The sequence below is a fragment of the Coprinopsis cinerea genome (genome assembly GCF_000182895.1).
Source record: "Coprinopsis cinerea okayama7#130 chromosome 11 map unlocalized cont3.11, whole genome shotgun sequence".
Lineage (NCBI taxonomy): Eukaryota > Fungi > Basidiomycota > Agaricomycetes > Agaricales > Psathyrellaceae > Coprinopsis > Coprinopsis cinerea.
The window spans coordinates 1,142,633-1,164,344 of record NW_003307534.1 but is presented as its reverse complement, the minus strand read 5'-3'; the positions used below and the strand labels follow the sequence as shown (position 1 = coordinate 1,164,344).

At 50.6% G+C, this 21,712-nt stretch overlaps 2 protein-coding genes and 1 non-coding gene across 3 annotated transcripts; 2 read left to right on the top strand and 1 right to left on the bottom strand.

The window, feature by feature from the left end:
• Nucleotides 1-12,216: 12,216 nt before the first annotated feature.
• CC1G_20244 lies at nt 12,217-12,289 on the bottom strand. The gene has a single exon. It is a non-coding gene; the product is annotated as a tRNA-Thr (tRNA).
• Nucleotides 12,290-14,256: 1,967 nt separating this feature from the next.
• CC1G_10916 (hypothetical protein) lies at nt 14,257-15,492 on the top strand (the record flags this gene model as incomplete). Its single annotated transcript, XM_001839001.2, has 2 exons — nt 14,257-14,611; nt 14,927-15,492. The coding sequence occupies 2 exons, from the start codon at nt 14,257-14,259 to the stop codon at nt 15,490-15,492; spliced, it is 921 nt and encodes a 306-aa protein (XP_001839053.2).
• A 270-nt stretch (nt 15,493-15,762) lies between these two features.
• CC1G_11629 (hypothetical protein) lies at nt 15,763-17,245 on the top strand (the record flags this gene model as incomplete). The annotated part of the gene is made up of 6 exons (XM_001840420.2): nt 15,763-15,891; nt 15,966-16,113; nt 16,205-16,366; nt 16,440-16,514; nt 16,567-16,667; nt 16,718-17,245. The coding sequence occupies 6 exons, from the start codon at nt 15,763-15,765 to the stop codon at nt 17,243-17,245; spliced, it is 1,143 nt and encodes a 380-aa protein (XP_001840472.2).
• Nucleotides 17,246-21,712: the final 4,467 nt, after the last annotated feature.

Sequence of the window (21,712 nt, the reverse complement as noted above, 5' to 3'; positions counted from 1 at the left end):
CAACATCTCGAGAAATGATGAATTTCTTTGACTGTGGGTCAAAACATTTCCATCCTTTGTATCCTGGCTCAAAACCGACAAAAATGCAACGGGTCGTATGGGAGTCAAGGTTCCGTCTATCCTTTTGCTGGATGTTGACATATGCTCTACATCCAAAGGTTCTGATCATAGACAAGTCTGGTTTCCGACCTTCCCATACTTCGTAGGAAGTTGTGTTGGAGACCGATGCCAATGGTGTAAGGGCAACCCTAGCCGCACCGGTGGACACTCACACACGGGTCTGACAGGGGAGAATCCAAAGTCTATTGAACCACTGAAAAACCGCGACAAATACAAGGGCCTACCTGACAGGGGAGAATCCAAAGACAAAAGCCTAAGGAACCCTGTCAGTGCGGAGCAACGATGATCGACTACTAGAGACCGTGGGACTAAACTATACAGTTGATGCAGCCACCCATGTTGTGGAGCATCTGAGACACATCAGTGGAGCGAGCCGTGTCGGAAAGGTTTTGGAGGGACCGTGGGAAAACACTTCCCGAAATGGAAATATGACGCACATCGTCCCAGTGATCAAGACTCTGCGCATTCCCCTCTCGTAATCATGCTTACCCTACTCCACATAGGGGCCGGTGATACTGGAGAAGCCAGGGAAAGTGTCTGGTCCCCTTACAAATGGAGTCTGACAGTCATGTTGAGGATGTCGACGTAGTAGAGAAGGGTGGGTGACCAGAATGATGATGGGAGATTTGCCTGGCAAAGCATGGCTACCACTCCTTCAGCTGCGGTTCGGTTGAATCGTTCACTGACACCGTTCTGCTGTGGTGTGCTCTTTACGGTGTGTTGGTGAGTGATTCCAAGTTTTTTTCGCACCACACATTGAATTCCTTTCCAATGTATTCACTCCCTTTGTTGTCTCAGAGTTCCTTGACCTTTCGTCCGTGTTTCCTCTCAACTTTGGCCACAAATATCTTGAACTTCTCAAAGGCTTCATCTTTACTCTTCAAGAGGTACACTTGTTTATAACGTGAGTAGTCATCAATGAATGTAATCCAGTACTTGTGTCTGGCAGTTGTGTGGGTGAGAGGGCCATGGAGGTCACTGTGGATGCATCCGAGTAGTTCAGGGGAACGGTTATTGGAGTGAGTTGGGAAGGGATCCCGATGTTGCTTCCCGTCCTGACAGTGTTCACACACATTGTGGACTTCAGTGTTTGGTTTGACGAGAATGCCTGTAGCTAGCTCTTTATTGATGAGGGTGTCAAGTCTCCCTTTGCCTATGTGCCCTAGTCGACAGTGCAGGGTGTGCTTATCGACTTGTGCGATGTATGCCTGTTCGTTATACGCCAAAGTTGTGCCATTTAATGTGCCAATAGTGCCCCAGATGCTCGCTGTGAATAAGACCTTGTTGTCTCTTGAAAACTCGAGACTGTTTCCCTCAATAACCACTCACATTCAACTCCTTGTGACAACGGTGAGGATAGAGAAGAGGTTATTTTGCAATGCTGGTACATAAAGGACATTTGGAATATAACAGACTCAGCAGGTTTGCCATCTACGACCGGGGAGAATACAACACTTCCCTTCCCGACTGCCCACACTACGTGTTTGTTGGCGAGCTCGACGGAATTCTGCATGGGACCATATTTCGGATTCACCTGCGGTGTGGTGTCATATGAGAGGTAGCTCCTGAGTTTATGTTCCAAGATTTGTCAGCATTGGTGTTAAGCGAGCAGATACAAGGGGGACTTGCGAGGTGTGCGACATCTCCTCAGGCGAGGAATTCCACATCAAGTGCTTCATCACAACCCTGGATGCCCTGTATCCGTTGGTTCTAGGACACAACTGGCTTGCCCGTTACAATCCATTGATTGATTGGCGCAGAGGCCAGATACTCTCGTTCGAATCATCCAATAACTCCTCCGCATTGAGCTCACTCGCCGCCGCAAACGTCGAGACCTCTGCAACTCTTCTAGCATCCCTCCGCCTCTCTCCGCACCGGAGCCTAGTGCTCCGCTCATTTCCCCTTCTTCCGCGTTCACCAGCAATCCAGTTCCGATTTCCTTCGTCAATGCAGCCGCTTTCCGCCGCGCATCCGCGATGCGTGGCTCACACTCCTTTTCCATTTCCCTTTCCTAAGAGCGACAATGTGGGTGCGGGCATGCGCCGCAGCAGTCGATGCGGAACCCGTCGACCTCTCCTCTGTTCCTAGAGGAATACCACGAGTTTGCCGACGTGTTCAGCAATGCTAAGGCCCACACCCTGCCTCCGCATCGACCTTACGACCTCAAGATCGAGCTGGACGCTGCCGCTCTGCTCCCACCGAGTCGTCTCTACTCCCTGTCTCCTGCGGAGACCTCCGCACTCCGCGAGTTCCTCGAAGAGAACTTGCGGGCTGGTTTCATTCGCTCCTCCAACTCTCCCCTAGGCGCTCCCATCCTCTTTGTCAAGAAGAAGGATGGATCGCTCTGCCTTTGCGTCGATTATCGCTGACTCAACTGCATCTCCAAGAAAGATCACTATCCGCTTCCGCTGATCTCCGATCTCCTTGACGCACCCGGCCGCGCGAAGGTCTACACCAAGATTGACCTGAAGCATGCCTATCACTTAGTCCGCATTGCGGACGGGGACGAGTGGAAGACCGCATTCCGCACACGTTATGGGTTGTATGAATGGCTGGTGATGCCTTTTGGGCTGACCAATGCGCCCTCCGCATTCCAGCGATTCATGAACGATATCTTTGCGGACATGGTTGATGTCAGTGTCATCGTCTACCTGGATGATATCCTCATCTATTCCGACAACATGGAGGATCATCGCAAGCACGTCAAGGAAGTCCTCCTCCGCTTGCGGAAGCATGGTCTCTTCGCCTGCGTAAAGAAATGTGAATTTCATGCGGAGCGCGTAGAATACTTGGGGTACATCTTGTCGCCTGTAGGCCTCACTATGTCTGCGGACAAGACCAAGACCATCCAGGACTGGCCTGAACTGCGCTCTGTGAAGGATATACAGTCTTTCCTTGGTTTTGCCAACTTCTATTGACGTTTCATCCACAAATACTCCGACATCACTGTTCCGCTTACCCGCCTCACCCGCAAAGACACCCCTTTCGTCCTGGTGCACTGGCAACCCGACCCACCCCTGATTGTGGAAACTGACACCTCTGACTACGCCCTTGCTGCCATTCTGTCCCAACAACTGGACTTTGGCGAAAGCCCTCACTAGACGTTGGGATGTCTACCTTAAACAGGGAGGTAGTGACTACGTGTCAGTCAATCCCCACAACTTCAGACCCATCTTCACCAATGAGCAGCTGTCCGCATCACTCCGTGCAACTTCGACCATGCTCCCTGCACTCCGCGCATTGGTCGTAGTTGATGAGAGAGCGCTCCTCAAGGACATCAAGGCTGCTTACTCAATGGATGAAATCACTTCCAAACACCTCCCCACACCTTCCAACCCTTGCTGGACTCTCTCCGCAGATGGTATACTCCACCAGGACGGACACATCTACGTTCCAGATGACTCCGCACTCCGCCTCCGCGTACTTCAGCTCAAGCACGACCATCCGCTTGCGGGACACTACGGCAAGAACAAGATGATTGAGCTGGTGGGCCGCCACTACGTCTGGCAGAAGCTCCGCACTTTTGTTGCGGACTACGTCCGCTCCTGCACAGTCTGCAAGCGCAACAAGTCTCCATGTCACCCAATAAAATTTATGAGAAGTGGAACATACTGGGAAATGTGAAATACATGGATAAAATCGCATTTTAGTGATTTCACTGTTGCTTTACTTTATACCTTTCCAAAGTCAATAAGATGTATTGGATATATCTCTCAGTCTCATTACAATGCTTTTGTAAAAGTAATAAACTGCAGGTATCACATTAAAACAGCAAAAATATGGTGTTTTTGGAAGAGGCAGATTAATATAACAAGTCTTTAAACCTTCCTTAAGGCTCTACAGCAGAGTTGGTGCAATTACATCAGAAATTGGGAGAGGTACTATTGAAATACTACACAAAAGAGGGACAAAATCAGGAATAAGACTATTATTTTCGCTTTTTCAGTATTAAGACTGGTTTCTATTGGTTTTTAAATGTAATAGAGAGTTTCCAATGTAGTAATAGTAAATGAATCAAAAAGAACTCCTGAAAAAAGTGAAGAAATGAGAGAGGTATGAATGAAATACTGGGGGAGGGAAAGGATGACATCATACTAATTAAGATAAGATTGGCTTTCTGATGATGGAAGTCAATCAATGATATCAATGATTGACATCATCAGGCACCATGATGTCACAACAATCAGGAACAGGAACAAATGATGTCATACTCATTGTCAATCAGAATTTGATTTGATCATCTATGTTTATTGTTTCCGGAAAATGGTACTATTTTGGAGCTTCCAGATTGGCTTCCCATCAATTTTGGAGTGCATCACATTTGATGGCTGGAATGGAACTGGAAGTGGATACTCTTTGTTTGGTCACTGGAAGTTCCAAGGTGGAAGTGGAAGCTGGAAGTAGATTGGTGGTGGAATTTCCTGTATTTTTTTTGGGATGGGGAGAGGCTGGAAGCTTCCTGGGAAGGGGGGCCACATGACCCTTGGAAGCGAAGAAATTAATATGATCTTTGTGATAGGCTTCCATAGGTGACTGAAGTGACTTTGCGGTCGACTTGCAGGAGCTCCACGAACACCTCCGCACCAGTATCGCCAGCGTGCAGGAGTCCGCACGCCGCTATGCGGACCAGAAGCGCTTACCTCTGCCAGACTTCAAGGTGGGCGACCAAGTTTTCGTCATGGCCCAGTTCTTCTGCACAACCAGACCTACCAAGAAGCTCTCAGAACGATACTTTGGCCCTTACGAGATCATTGCCCAAGTTGGAACAGTTTCCTACACTCTCCGCCTCCCCAACTCCCTCCGCGCTGTTCACCCTGTCTTCCACGTCTCTATGCTCGAACTGCATTACACCTCTCAGATTCCGCAACGCCATGAACCGCCTCCGCCTCCAATTGAGGTGGATGGGGAACTTGAATACGAGATTGCGGAGATCCTCAACTCCAAACTGGATCGTCGCTGCAAACACTGCAAGCTCCTCTATGAAGTGTGGTGGTGCGGATACGGGAGTACGGACAAGGAACGCAGCTGGCTCCCTGCCACAGAGTTTGAACACGCCCAAGAGATCGTCGGAGAGTTCCACAAGAGGTACCCAGACAAGCCTGGTCCTCATTGGTGATCCCCCGCATTCCGCAGTTGACTCCGCATCCATTCCACATCCTGTTTCTTCCACTTCTTTCTCTACAATTTGTGGTTCCACATTACTCCATTCCTCTCTATGTTTTCTCTACTCCTCTATGCCTTACCTGTTTGACTTTTTTCTTCTGTTCCACATTCCTCTCTTCTTGATGTTCTCGCTTACTCCACTTATTCCACTTGTTTTTATTTCCCTCCGCTTCACTATCCCTTACTCCGCACATTATGCTTCAATTTCTCCCTTGCCTCCGCTTCTCTTTCCTCATTTTTATTTCCTGTCCGCACTTTCCATTTCCACTTCAAGAGGACGAGAAATTATTTTTTCATTTCTCCCCAAATGCACCGCAGAGTCACAATTATGCTGATGATGCCGAGTTGCAAAATGCAGACATCTGATTTCTGTGCATGGACCGAGTCCTAACACAAGCCTCGAGGGCTCGGCCTTAACAAGGAGGTACTGTTAGGGTCTCAAACATCCACCCACATCAACCCACAACCCACCAGCCTTGACCCACACTCCCCGCACAGTCTCACATGATCCCGCATGACCCCGCACTTGCCATCATCTCTCCGCATCCCGCACTCGCCACATCCATCCCACTCCTGCACATGCGGACTCCCCGCATGTGTCCGCTCTATGGATGTCCGCATCCGCAAGTCCGCAGCCCGCAAGTACCAGCGGACCAACACAGCCCGCAACTGAGGGCCAGTGCGGACCACACGGAGAAACCTCGTAACTGCCCTCTAGGTGCCCAGACTCTGCATGTGACCTCTTATACTTCCTTATGACTCCCTTCCTTGCTTTGCTATTGTTCTTTAGAATCGCCTTACTTATCCCTTTCATATTCCGCAGTATTCCGCATTTCTTATGACTCAGTTTTATCTCTTGTCCCAGACTTGTCCCAGAGTATATCCAGAGTATCTACAGATATATAAGCTAGCTAGATTTCTGTAGTAGATACTCATCCGGAATAAGGCAGAGCACAAGTATATCCGCGGATACACCCGTATCCATGGACGCAGGTACCTGCGACCGAAAAGTTCAAACCCGTATCCGTGTGAGTAAGTTCCCACGGATATCCGGGATCCGCGGGTAGAGTACTCACGGGTCTACGGGTATTCCGGAATCCGTAGATCCCCCAGGTACCCACAGGTAACCCACAAGTTTCACATCAAAGGACAAAGATGTATAGATCAATGAATACATAAAACATAATCAACTAGTCAACTCAACTATCTCCGGCTCAGAGTCAGATGTTTCTACCTCGGTTACATTTGTCTTGGGTCTCAGATGTTTTGACTTGAACTTATCGATAATTTCGGGGAGTGGGATCAAGTCAGTCTGCGCCGCCCAAGACCCAAGCACCACGGAAGCACGTGTCATTTTGGCGCTAAGTGAATGCCGTAACTTCGACACAGTTAACCCGCCCTTGGAGAAGGAGCGCTCGGCGTCGGTAGATGTTGCTATCGTAGAAATATGAGACTGGGATACAAAATGAGACGGATATAAAGACATACCTGGGACGCCCAAGAAGTCTAGGGCCATCTGAGCCAAAGGGTGCTTCGCTACCTTGTTTGCGTGCCAATATTGAAGCGGATCCTGGTTGGTCGGGACCGGGGGTGACGCCAGCCACTCCTCCAATGGATCAAGAGCCGTAACCAATGGTGCTTCTTGAAGTTTGTTGAACTCCCCCCGAATGGATGCAAAGCGCTGCACCAAAGATATATCAAATGGTCATGACAAATAAAAGCCAACCCTTACATCTTCATCCGAGTCGCTGTCAACTCTATCAGCGACGGCAGGTGCTTGTGACACCTTGTAATGGGTGTTCCATTCGTCCCGAGCAAGGTTCTTGGCTGCCTCAATCCACTCTGCAGTCCAACCGGCACGAACGAAGTAGGAGGTCTTGACAGATGGATGGAGCACTACGGATTAATTCATGAGGTAGGTTACTGGCAAACGGCGAAGGTAATAGGACTTACACATGGCTACCCGATGCACGACAGTGTCGTCAGTGCGCTTGTAGTATTTGTTGAGCATGAGGAGACCGCGGAAAGCTGCATGGCGGATTGCAGGGTGGGCGGTGATGTTGTTGATGCACCTATCAAACACCCCTGTCATAGAGTCAATGAGGGGGATAATTTGATGCACCATCGGCACCGAACTACGAGAGACCTCCTTGGTGGCATACAGGATAGCCTTGAAAGAAGTATCAGTACGATATCCGGATCTCGGAGAGTGAAGACTCACATCAAGTAAAGGCTTAAGGCCTTTGAGAACTGCCCATTCGGAAGACGAGAGTCGGAAACGTCCGAGTTGGACTCCCCGTGGACGATTGAACTCCGGGCGAATTACCAACAAGTTCAGTGCCTTCTCGATGAGAAGGGCACTGTGGATAAGCTCTGCAGAGCTGTTCCATCTCGTGGCAACATCCCGCACAATACGGCGTGGTCGGATACCTGCACGGTTGCAGTCCTCGACCAGTGCTTCTTGGATAGTTGGGGACCAATGGATCTTGAGTGCTTGTTTGCGTAACTGAAGACAGATCAGTCCTAACCCTACAATTCAAAACCAATGAAATACACCTTAGTGAGCGCTAATTGGCCTGCCTTAGCATCTCTGCGTCCCAAAGAAGGCAGCGAGGTCGGCCTCCTCGGAGACCATATCAACCACATTGGTGTCCCTCTGCTCCACATCCGGTGCCAGCTCATCGCCATCGTCATCCTCGCCATCCTCCCCGTCGGACTCAACATCTTCATCACCAAGAATACCTTCACCCTCCCTGTCCTCCAAAGACGCCAACTGTACATCGAGCTCGGGGGTCTCATCCTCAGTGGCTTGAGAAGCGGTCAACCGACTGGTGAACGGAGACAGGACAGCCTATACACACACAACTTAACACCAGTTCAAGAGGAATCCCAAAGAGCCACGTACCTTGGCTACCAGGTTGATTACATGAGCAAAACAGTGAACTCGATAGGGAGAACCCCCAAAAGTTGGGATCAGGCGGGTCAACTCCTCTACCATGGTGTCATTGTTTGACCCATTGTCACACGCTAACCCCATGAACTACGACGTGAAGTTAGTAAAAGGGAACGAACACAATAATAGCAATAACATACCCTGGTATCGAGACCAAACTCTCGCAGGCATGTCGCTAGTTGACGGGCGAGGTAAACACCGGTGTGGGCCTTCACCACTCTGTCAAAAGTTGTCAGCCATGATGGTAGTCCGGTTGAGCAAATACCTACTTTACAAAGTCGAGCGTTAGCATCCTCAAAACACCCTCCGAGACGTAGTGAACCGTTACACCCAAAAAGGCAAACACATTGGGTGACGTCCACCCATCAACACCAATGTTCAGTCGGCCTTCAACCTGAGTCTGAAAAACATAGACAAGTGTTAGTGGTGGAGGAGAAATATAAGACAGACTGTACACACCTCAAAGAACCGAATGATGTGCTGTTTAGTATGTTCATGAATCTCAATAATATCTCGGGGGACAGTATAGCGAGAGATAGGCTGGACAGCAGAATTGAGATCGTGGAAGATCTCACGGAGCTCGGCATCTTCTACGATGGCAAAGGGACGGTTGCGGCGCGCAATCCAAATGGCAATCTTGACCCGATGTTTGGCGGGGTAGAACGAGGACCCATGGGCGAAAGCTGTTATGGCTGACGACTCAGATTTGTCGGGGTCGCACAGGCGGACATGCTTAATGAGGTTGCTTGTGCTGTCATCGTAGCGACGGCGCTGGATTTCAATCGAGGGATGACTAGCAGGTGCAGTGAGCAAGCAGTCAGAGATACAGCTGGAAGAGAACACGTACCGCTTGCAAATAAAATAATAAACCACTTCATCCCTCCCAACGACAATCTTGGGTGGCGATTTGAAATGGGAGTAGACAGACGACATCCAGGACTTCATTTGCGCAGCTAGAGAGTATGTAAATGTCGGTTGTCCAGGCAGCACAGCAAAGGGAGAATTGACTGACCTAGTACCTGCTCCGGTGTGTTTGAGGACACCTTGTACCGCTCATCGAACTTTGCTTTCTTCAAAGCAGCGCCCGCCAAACCCGACAGGTTCGAAGTGGCGACGGGCGTAGCTGATGGTTCTGACGTGGCGACGGAAGTGGGTTGAGATGATGAGGGTGCGGCCTGGGAGGTGACAGGCGTAGTGGAGGGGTCCGAAGTATCCTGCTGAGTGGTGCGCTTGCGTTTCGCGGCACACTGCGACTGGGCAATCCGCTCGGCAGTGTACTGCTGCCCCTTATCCGTAGCTCGGCATTGGCATTCAGACATGGCAGAGGAAGGCTAACTGTCAGCGAAATATGAGGCCAGCCTTTTAAGAGTGGGCACATAGGGGACCGGTCAACTCACTGACCAGCAGGTAATGGCACCTGTTGAGCACACCCGGGCCCAAGGAGTCACCGTCCACGGTGGCAACAACGTGGTCGACCAATCGTCGAGCACGAGAGCTCAAACGATCAACAACGCGCAAGGTGCCAAGGCGGAATGGCGTCAGCAAATATGGAGGTGAGGAAGGGGAGGTTGATCACGATAGGGGACATGGTGAGGCAGTCAAGGGTTTGCTGGGGAGACCACGGTTTTCTGACCGCCGTTTTAAAGAAAATGTTTGTGGGGGTCCACGGTGAGATACTTACAGTTCCAGGCATTGGGCGCTGACAGGTGAGATGAAGGTCACCCTGGCGAACCGAAATGAACTTAACACCTTCCTTATCCGTCAATGCCAGCATCTTCATCCCTTGCCTCCTATTTCTTCGAGCACCTTGTAAACCGGGACAAGTTTCATGCGAAAGGGTCATGGGTTGAATCCCTTCACATATAGGGCGACTTACCTCCCCATTTTCAGGCCCCTAGTTGACCTCAAGTCACCAGAATGTGCGCCCCGGCTAACGACCCGGCCGCATCGACAACGGGGATTGATGCCGTCATCGTCGACAACTGTCTGCCAGCAACCACAGATGATCGGTAAGCCACTTACAAGTTACTTCCTCCCCCTATTCTCTCTGCTAATAATCGTCGAAAACATAGTTGCCGCGTGTTTTCGTCCGGTAAACCTGCAAGAGACCAGTGCAAAGCGCACAAGATCAACATGTGGGCAAAATTATTGACAGGTAAGCGCTCGCAATCTCGGCATCTTTAAAAACACTAACCTTGACCCTGCCACCCAATAATCCAAACCTGTATCCGTACGGGTTTGTTCCCACGGATCTCTGGGATCTGCGGGTAGTCAAACCTGCGGGTTTTCCCACGGGTTTACCTGTGAGTGCGACAGGTTTACCTGTACTTGTGCTCTGCCTTAATCCGGAATCTCAAATCAGACTCATACAGAACTCCTCCTCTGTCCAGTCTTGAGCCTTTAGGCTTGTTAGAGCTTTCCGCATACTCCGTATATCTGCATAGTGCTCCTTATTCCGCTCCGCAAGGCTTTCTTCTCTCTCTCCTCGTCTTCCGCTGCAAGGCGCGTCTCTCCCTCCCCTCTCCTTTCGGGTTGGACCATATACCACTAGCGTGGGCACAACACAATACGTTGAGGCCAAGGTCCCTTCGACTCCGCAGACTCTGCAGTTCCGTAGAGTCTAACACTCCAAGATCAAGGGAGGAACCAACGGCATATGCCAGAACTCGAATGACATGATGTTTATGCATGATTGAAAAGGGATAATGCACAATTTTACAGAAAGAAAGTGGAACTGGGCTCTGCAGAATGGGTAGCCCAACGGCTCAATGACTCAGAACCCTTGATGGCAAGAGGAATTCTGATGTCTTGGGTACATCCCAAGAGAAGGCAAGAGGTCACGGACGCGAGAAGATATCCCAGCTCAAACAGCTATTGGACGGACCAGTTGTGGAGGCCCTAAAGGAAATGGCTCAACCCAAACAATTTATTCATGGCCATAGCGGACCTTCCGAACTGCTGGACTCTTAGATAGTGGTTGCACTGGAAGCTGAATAGACAGGGACTTTGTCTGACGGAACAATATCCGAACAAGAAAGCTCCCCATCCCCATCCCTGTCTATAATGCCGATGGTACAGAAAATACAGGAGGAGCTATCTCTGAATGTGTTGAACTCCACGTCAAAATCAGAGACCACATTGAGAGACTGGAATTTGGAGTAACCGAACTAGGGAAAACAGATGTCTTCATGGGTTTGAATGGCCGAAACAGCACAACCCCTCTATTGACTGGAGGACTGGTACGGTAGAGTTCAACCGATGTCCTATAGAATGCACCCCACTTGTTGGACCAGACCCTGAATCAGAGGAAATCAAATACGAGGACCTCGAGGGTGGGGAACACATTCTCGTGGTAGACATTCAACACAAGATCTGACTATGGCCTCAAGCAAGCTGCCAAGCAATGGAACAAGAAGCTCCACACCGTCCTGGGCTCCATGGGCTTCAAGCGCCTCGAATCCGACCGCTCCCTCTACCTCTACGCCCGAGACGACGTCAAGATCATCGTTCCAGTGTACACTGAAGCACTTCAAGCTGTGGGATCTTGGTGAGACTCGCTTCCTGCTTGGTATTGAGATCTCTAGAAACTGTGCCACTCGCTCGATCAGCCTCTCACAGCGTCAGTACATTGTCGACATGCTCAAGCGCTTCAACATGGACGCCTGCAACAAGGTAGACACTCCTCTGCCCATTGGACATCTGACAAAGGCCATGGGTCCCCAGGCTCCTGCTGAAGTCGAGGAGATGCACTCCACATGTGAAGCGGAGTATATACAGGCTGTTGAAGCTGGTAAGGAGATCCTCTGGCTTCGTCACCTTCTGGGGGAGCTTGGCCACCACCCCCAGCCTTCTCATCGACAATGCCAGCGCTGTGACCGTCAGCAAGAAAGAACCCGGAGCACCACGGACACATGAAGCACCAAGTCTGGTACCATTGCCCCAGTTCGCATTCCTGGCACAGAACTGTTAAAAGGGAAAAGTGACCACATCCGGAATTGAACCAGAGACCTCCTCTACACATGAGGGACGCTCTAACCACTGAGCTATACGGTCTTGTTCAAAGCAGGAGTAGGAGGAAGTATAACCTCCTAGGATGGGTTTGAAGGGGCTTATGCCATGGTGGGCTGTGCCACAAGGGGGCTATGCCACAGGTTGGGCTTATGCCACATGTTCAGGGACCCTGACCATGATTAGATAGTGCAGTCAACAGAGTGACATATTCACAATCTAACAAGAACAGGCTGCGGACATCCTGACCAAAGCTCTGCCTGTGCCCAAGGACTGCTGTGCCCTACTTGGTCTGGTGGATTCCTGAACTGCCTCAGTCATTGGGGAGTGTTAGAATTCGTGACTTTGGCACTTCCACTTGGTCGATTCCACTCGTGTTTGGTATGATTACCGTCTTTTCACACTCTTTTGAACGGTAACTGAGGGACAGAAATCCGTCCAACGGTTACCGAGATATTACCCTTTTACTTCGTTTTGCTAGTAGCTAATAACCCCGAAGCCAAGCTTCGTATCGCTTGGCTTCACCTTGCATGTGTTTACGGATGTACGGAGGCCCCGTCGCCCGACGTTTTACCGACCCAAAATGTCTTATATAGTCACAGCACCACTCTGGAGTCCCCCAGTGCTTTCCCCTCACTGTTGGACTTCCATTCGCTGTTTTAACAACAATCGCCTTCAACCACTTGCTGCTGGCTTCATGCCCTGAAGTGAACCAATGAGACAAGTGTCAAGTTGTACAACAAAACCATACACTTACGCAAATCCACAGCCCGTGGGGCAGCTCCCCAGTCTTTCCATCCTGCCGACTCTACCCCTGCCCCAGTAACAGCAACCACCAGCACCGCACCAAAGTCCTTTCGCCCTCCGTCAACATCATCTGAAGAAGACAGTGAGGAAGAGGACGACAACGACAAGGAAGACGAATCCGAAGAAGAAGACTCCGAAACACCCGTCCCCTTTCACGTTACCTACGCCGCGTTAGCAGAAGCCCTTCCCGCAGTAACAAGTCTCCGCCGCTCCGGACACTCCACCCCCACCACAGCCCTTACCCTCACTCCTCGCCGCGCCCTCACACCACTTCCCATCCCCAGGGAGTCGGAGGACACGTCTGTTGCCCAACGCTCAGATAACGAACCTCCCACTTCCACCTTATCACCATCTTTATTATCCCCACCCACTTCTCTGCCGCTCGTCCAACAAGACCCCGTTACCAAAACCGCAAAGCCTATCCCCGATCTCAGTATGTCCGACACCACTCTTCTCAAGTTGCTTGCCGAGCAACAAGAGACTACCAGGCGTATCCAGCAATCCCTGGATAAGCTCACGGCTGCTAAGACCGCTTCCACTAGAAGCCCCGTCAAAGCGCCTGAGCCCTTCAAGGGTGACTCTGGTGATACCCAGCGATTCCTCCGCTATTTCACCAACTGGGCCTCCGCCGAGTCCGAACTCAAAGGAGATGACAAGAAGTGGATCTCAGCTGCCCTCTCGTACCTTCAGGGTGCTGCTGCCTCCTGGGCTGTCCAATACCTGGATCAGATTGCCGCCCACCCCTGGCCCTTCAGTGGCGATTGGTCCACTTTTGTGGCTGCCTTCAAGAAACGCTTCCAACCCGCCGACCAGGGAGAAAGCAGCTGAAGCCCAGCTCGAGGCCCTTACCCAGGGTAAACAATCTGCTTCCCAGTTCGCAGCCAAGTTCATGGAGATATTTCCCCGCACCGGTCTATCCCAGAAGGATGGTATGGCACGTTTTCGTCGCAAACTCAGTTCCAACGATGGCCTCATGCTGGATCTTATCGCCATCACCAAACCGGACGATGCCAAGCCCAAGACCCTTCAAGACTACTGCGACATCGTCAACCAGAATGATTTTACGTTTCACGGAAGCAGCGCCTCCTTCTTGACCCCGACTGCCTCGTCTCGCTCTGCCCCTGCCCGTGACCCCTATGCGATGGACATCGACGCGACCCGTGTTGGACCTAGTGGCCGTTCCCCGTGAGGACTTCCTCCAAGCAATGCGTGGTCGATGCTTTGGTTGCGGATCCTCCGCCCACATCAAGAAGGACGGCAACCACGGCTCACTTCGTTGCAACCACTGCCAGCGTCTCGGCCACTCTGCTAACGTCTGCCAAGACAAGTTCATGGGCTATCCGCCCGGTCGAGGACTCACCCAACATCGTCGCGTTGCTGCCACCCAGGAGGCTCCCTTCTCGCTCTTCGATGACTCTTCCACACCCGCCGCCACCATTGCTGCCACTTCGCCTGCCCCACCTGCTGCCACCTCGTCTAACGTTTCACTCGCCGATCTCTTGGTTGCTCAGAAGAACCAACAGGACATCCTGGAGCGCCTCAAGAAGATCCAACAACAGGGTTTTTGAAGAGGGTGCCTGCTCGTGCTGCAAGGCACGCACCCTTTTCTCCGCTGTACGCCGTCTCTGAGTATGATTCAATTTATTCATGTACCATTAGCTCTATACGCGAAATACACCCCGGTTCCTCGCATTTTCGCATTCGCATCAGACTCAGAGGCAGAAATCGTACGGCAAACCCCGCAGCAATGATTGATTGTGGCGCCACTGGCAAATTCCTGGACAAACCTTTTGTGGAGAAACACCGGATCACCGCTTATCCCCTTCGACACCCAATCCGACTTCATCAACATTGATGGAACCCCAAATCAGGCAGGATGCATCACCCACTTCGCTCGTCTGGAGCTCACGGTGGACGGCTACTCCGAGTGGACGGATTTCCTCATCACCGATCTCGGGGGGGAAGATGTCATCTTAGGTCTCCCTTGGCTTCGCAAGATCAACCCCCAGATCGACTGGCGGAAAGGCACACTAGAGATTTCCCCTCCTCGTATTTCCAGTGTCACCATCGAAGAAGTCCCCGATGAAGACGCACAGCCCCCTCGAAAGGAACCCCCCTCCGGCAATGCTATTATTGAACAGATCTACAACGACCCCGATCCGCCCGTTCCTACCGCTTTCGACGATTCCCCGGCACCCAACCCTGACTTCCAACCAAGCGAACCTCCCCTCTGCCGCATCCGCGCTAACCGAGTGACCCGGCGGAAGTGGGTTCGCAAAGGATTGATCGAGGACACAGGCGACGAACTTTGGTGTGCCGCAGGCTTCACATACTCCCAGCAGATTGCCGAGAAATCCCAGAAGGACAAACCCCAGAAGACATTCGAGGAGAGTTGTGTCCCCTTTATCCCTCAGGCTACCCCTCGTTGTATCATCATGTAGCACATATCGTTCGTCTTTCTGCGCTGGACATTGACCTAGCGTAGCATGAGCGTTGCGAAACAAACACGGGTTCCAGGCCTTTTGGCTCAGAGTGAAGGGATTTTGGTGTAAGTACCAAGCTAAGTAAGTACCACCAAGACGCGAATCGGTTTACGGGGCGACAGTCTTATGAGCAGTCGTTCCAATATGTTTATCAAATTCGTCGCGTCGACGCAAGGCTCATATAGATGATTCATAAGCGAGACCCTGGGCCTCTTTCAGATCTTGGCCATGTTTGTCTGCAGGTTGGCACCAAGCGTCTTCGTGAGAAGTACCTCGAAGCCGTTCTCCGTCAAGATATCACGTACTTCGACAACATTGGATCTGGATAAGTTGCTACCCGTATTCAGACCGACACTCGTAAGTCCCGTGCTCTTCAGTTTTACCGCAGTACCTGACATGCAGACTTGGTTCAACAAGCGACTTCAGAAAAGGTGGCTTTGACCGTCAGTTTCGTCGCCGCCTTCGTCACCGGTTTCATCCTCGCCTACGCTCAATCATGGCGAATTGCACCTGCGATGTCCTCGATCCTCCCCTGCATGACCATCGCTGGAGACGTCATGAACAAGTTCATCTCGGCTCGTTTGTCTTGTTTTCCTACTCGATTGACTTGGCATGAAGACTCTCCTTGGAATATATCGCTGATGGAGGAAGTCTGACCGAAGAACCGAAGAAGTCATTGGCACCGTTCGAACCGCCGCCCAGGCATTCGGTACTCAGAGGATTCTTTCCGGCCAGTACGATAACCACGTCAACAAGGCTCTTACCGTCGATCTCAAGTCTGCCAGTTGGCATGGAAGTGGTCTTGCCTTTCTTCGTGATCTACTCTTCCTAGGTGAGTCTACATCCTGTCGTCCCGATTTTGAACTTTGTACCAAGCTCATCAATCAGGGACAGGCCACCGCTAGATCCTTCGTCAACGTCTTCCCTCGCCATCTTGATTGGTTCCATCTCTCTCACTTTGCTCGCTCCTGAAATTCAAGGTATGTAGGCCACTGCCTAGCTTTGTCCCTCTCTCTGACCGATAATTTTAAGCCCTCACTCACGGTTGCGGAGCTGCTGCCAAGCTATATGAGACGATCGACCGTGTTCCAGATATCGACTCGTACGATGAGGGAGGTCTCAAGCCCGAAACTGTCATTGACGAGATCACCATCGAGAACGTCTTCTTCGCTTATCCATCCAGGCCCACCGTCCAAGTCATCAAGAACCTCTCACATTCCGCGCGGGCCAGACCGCTACCCTCGTTAGTGCCTCTGGCTCTGGCAAATCAACTTCCATCTCCCTCATTGAACGCTTCTACGACCCCAACGAGGGTGCTGTCAAGCTTGCCGGCAGCGACCTCAAGGATCTCAACCTTAGATGTCTCCGTTCGCAAATTGGATTGGTGTCGCAAGAGCCCACCCTATTCGCCACCACCATCCGAGGCAACGTCGCCCACGGTCTCATTGGCACCAAGTGGGAAAAAACTTCTGAAGAGGAACAGTTCAAGCTCATCAAGGATGCCTGCGTCAAGGCCAACGCAGGCGGCTTCAAGTCGCCCAACGGACACGACACGATGATTGGCGAACGCGGTTTCTTGCTGTCTGGTGGTCAGAAGCAACGTCACGTTGCTATCGTATCCTTCTGTTGGACGAGGCCACTAGCGCGCTCGATACTCAATCCGAGGGTATTGTTGTTCAGGATGCATTGGATAAAGCTTCAGCTGGCTTAGTTACAAAGTTACGGCGAGGTAATTCAAGCAAAGCATATGTATTTAGTGATGAACATAGTCAACATGGCAATTTAAGTTGGGCCGCTGGTAAGCGGTAAGCACTTACCCTGCTAACACGCGGTATCACGTCAAAGTATAAATTGACTCGACTTGAAACACCCGGGAGAGGCGGACGCAAATGTACACCACAACGGGGAATATTCAGATGCTTTCCCGGGAATCAAAGCTTCTTGAAGAGACATCACTAGAAAGGTAACCGCCTGCCTAATTACCTTTGTAGGCTGTCAGCGACGTTTGTACGATATAAGGCGCCGGTCTCATAATAGGTCCTACCGACACAAGGGAAGGGTCAAACCAACTGGTCTATAAAGGACCTCTGCATCAACTCCGACACGCAGTCCCAACCGACCATAACATGTCGGCCCCTCGTATCCCATTGGAGATCATCGCAGAGATCATGTCACACGCAGATCCAAAGGTGTTGGCTACATTCATACAAACGTGTTCCACTCTATTCCAGACAGCTTCGATTGGATTATATCGTTCAGATTACCATTTCAAACTGACAGCCCACCAAATGTGGACCCGTATGAAGACATTACGAAACCCGACTAGGAGCAAGTCACTTTACGCCAGCCGCGTTCATCAACTCTCTATCGTAATTCCACAGTTTGTTCCCCCCAATGACATCGCAGAGGTCATGCTTGATCTCTTTCCTCGCCTCACAAACGTCAAAGAACTCGAAATTCGCAGTCCGCCCATAGCCCCACACAAAGCCGTAATAGAAATCATGATCGCCCGCGAAGGAAACGCCAAAATCTTCGGCATCCCTCGCCCCGACCAAACTTTGGCGATGCCAGCGCTTAAAGTGTTGATCTTGAAATCGGATTATCGCTGGATACACCTCGGCCTTGGTCGTTCCACGAAGAAATTGGTCATAGAACGACCTCTGACAGCTCTCCAATGGGACCATCTGCTGAACTATCTCGATGGGATTTGGACGGGGATAGGCGTCAATCCATGGCTGGCGGTCACTGATCTCACTATAACCATCAATTGGTTTGTATGGAATGCACCCAAATGGCTAGGGAAACTGGGAAACAATTTGGTGAACATCACTCAATTAACTATCTTCCAGAAGTGGTGCCCCATTCCCGTAAGTTTTGCAATCGGTGTATCGTACAACCACTGAATTGCAACTGCAGGACTTCATCTCCAAAATGGCATCAGATTCAACCATGTTTCCACGTCTAGAACAACTTAATCTAAATCCAGGACAGTTCCAGTATCTCTCTTGCACAAAGGAAACCGCTGAACAAATGAAGAAAGATGTGATCCAGCATTTGCAGAAGATCGGAAACACACGGCCAACCTTACTCACAATACACGTGGGAACCGACATATGGAGAGTACGGAAAGCGAAAGGTGGAGAAATAGAAATATCATCTTCAGCCAATTGGAAGATCTTCAAAAAGCCTTAAATTACAAATGTCCCGATTGAATAGACTTTCTTATTTTGGTAACCGGTCGGTCGCGAGGGGACACATAAAACCTGAACACATGAAGTGTCCAGGCACTGACCTCTGTAGTCTCTAATCGATAACTGTCTTACCACCAGTTTTACTAGCCACTAAGTTAGCCTCACTACACTCTATCTCCTGGTAAGTTCTAGAGTACACACCTGTAGTATATAGTGTTTGCTCGTCACAAAACAGAGTTTGCCGTCCTTCTTCTTGACGAAGAAGACGGGGGACGAGAGGGGCGACTTTGATGGCCGGATGTACCCCTTCTTGAGATTTTCGTCGAGAAATCGGTTGAGTTCCTCTTGTCCGTTTTTGGACATGGGGTAGACCTTGGTTTGCATGGTGGCCGGTGCTCCAGGGGTGAGGTCAATGGCATGATCCCAGGGTTTGTGCTCGGGGAGGCGATGGGATTCGGACTCGGAATTTCCAAGACGGAGGCGTGTTGACGATAGTGAGCAGGGACCATCTCTTCGAATGACTTCTGTGGTTTGGCCTTCTGGGTTTCTTCGGCTATCTGCTGGGAGTAAGTGAAGCCGGCGGCGCACCAAAGTTCATCTCCTGTCTCCTCGATCAATCCTGCACGAAGCCATTTCCGACGAGTGGTCCAATTGGCTCGGATGCGGCAGAGGGCTGGTTTGTCGTCTTCATCTTTGGGGGCGGGGGCTGGGGAAGGGACCGGTTTTGGGAGGGGGTCAGGAGCGGGTGGTTCAGATATAGTGCTGATTTGCTCCAATATGGCATCACCGGAAGGAGCACCGCAGAAAGTGGAAAGTGGCTGGGGATTCTTTGGTATCTGGAGCTTCGGACGGTGGGGGCGTAGCAGGTGATGTACCCGTCAGCGTGCTTGCCGGACCAGACTAGGACAAAGTGCGGTTTAAACTCGCACGGCGGAATCTTGGCTGTAGCGGTGAACCAGGGTTGCTAGAGTGGGACCTGATCGGCAGGTCAACCAGAAGACCAGGAGTGCGGCGGGGTTGCAGGGACAACAATCAGTGTTGCTGGTGCGCAGGGATAGCTTGACCTAATGTCGCGAAGAGCAAACACTAAACCAAAACTAAGACCAGAGACGGGAAGCGGTGAGAGCGATGAGAGAGCTTAGAGCGATGAGCGACTGTTTGGAGTGAAGACTAGAGCGATGGATTGACGAAGAGGTCAAGCTAAGGAAATACAGAGCGAACTACCTAGCTTATATACCTATTCTACCAGTTACATAGCCACGATGAGTCGAGATGACGAGTGAATGGTGAAAGACAGAAGAACAGTAAAAGATAGTCACAAGGCTGCGCGAGGCTGCGCGAAGAACAAGGATGAGACAATAATGAAGTAGAAAGATGTCAGAATGAGTCGAAAGGCGAATACGGGGCAGTGCGTAACAATAAGAACAATAGAGGCAGGGTAAAGGGCAAAACGGGGCAGTGTTCCATGAGAGAAAGAGTCCATAGACGACAATAAAGATAAGAAATAGGGGTAACAGGAAAGGTAAGATGCGGACACAGATAAGATAAGATGAAAATAGAAATAGGGGCTATACCAGCTGTTCACCACAATGGCTGCATCACAGATTGCTCTAGGGCTTACTGCCTTGAAGTTGTTATGATCTGCGCTGTTACTGGCTGCGATCAATGGGACTAAGGAGCACCATTTATGGCAGCACACTTATGTTACCATGGGAACATTATGCTGATGATCGTCTTTTGACAGATCTTATCAACAATGTCCATCTCTGCCAACATCGACAACCACGTCATGCTCTTCAAGGGCATAGACTACAACATCTGGGCCGATCAGATGCAAATGTACCTTGAGTTCACAGGGCTGTGGAGCTACACCAGGGTCACCACCCGATCCCCTGTCAGCCCTCCCGATGACGCCTCCGAAAAGGAGAAACATGCATATTGGAATGAACTCAAAGCATACAACGATGGGAGTGTCCGATGCTTCAGTGCCATCAGACTTTGTCTGCACCCAGACATCCGGAACAGCCCTGTCATGAAGGAAGTGTCCAGTCCCTACACTCTGTGGAAGCAACTTGCTGAAACGTATGGGAAACCTGGGGTATCCATCATCTACTCTGACTTTAAGCAAGTGATCAACTTCTCATGGGATGGGAATCTCGATCCTCGTTCCGAGATCACGTGCTTCCAGGTCATTCTTTCTCACTTGACCGCCAACAAAGTTGAGCTTCCCGAATTTGTCAAGGGAATGCTCCTTTTGTCGTCACTTCCTCAGAAGTACGATAACGTAGTCAGCCTCGCGTTGCAGACTTTGAAGGACATGAAGGACATCAAAGTCGATGCCATCACTCCTCTTATCATCACTGAGCATGAGAGGAAGTCCACCAAACTGTCTGTCAACAAGGCAACTCGCGTCAAGCAGAAGAAGAGTAACCCCAAGTACAAGGACCAAAAGAAGCAGTCCGATGCGCCTCAGACCGAGCAGCAAGGACAGTCCAAATCCAACAAGGATAAGAAGGAGACCAAGCACAGCAAGCCTTCTGGCAAGAACAAGCAACACGAGCATGTTCACACTGCCGTTGCTGACTCTGATTCTGATTCTGATGGACCTTCTTACATTGCTTCCACTGCATTCCTCGGCTCCCACGTCATCGATCTCACCCTGCACATTGCCGTTGATCCAAGAGTTAGTAGACAAACTCAGAAAGGCATGGTACTTCACCAAACTAGATGTCCGCTGGGGCTTCAACAATGTCTGCATCAAAGAGGGAGATGAGTGGAAAGTGGTGTTTCGAACCAACAGGGGACTGTATGAACCTCTGGTGATGTTTTTTTGGACTTACAAATTCTCCCACAACGTTCCAAACCATGATGAACGCCATATTCCGAGAAGAAATCAACTCTGGAAAGGTCATCATCTATATGGATGATGTTCTTATCTTCACGGAAACCCTGGAAGAACATCGGGAGATGGTCCAAAGAGTCTTGAG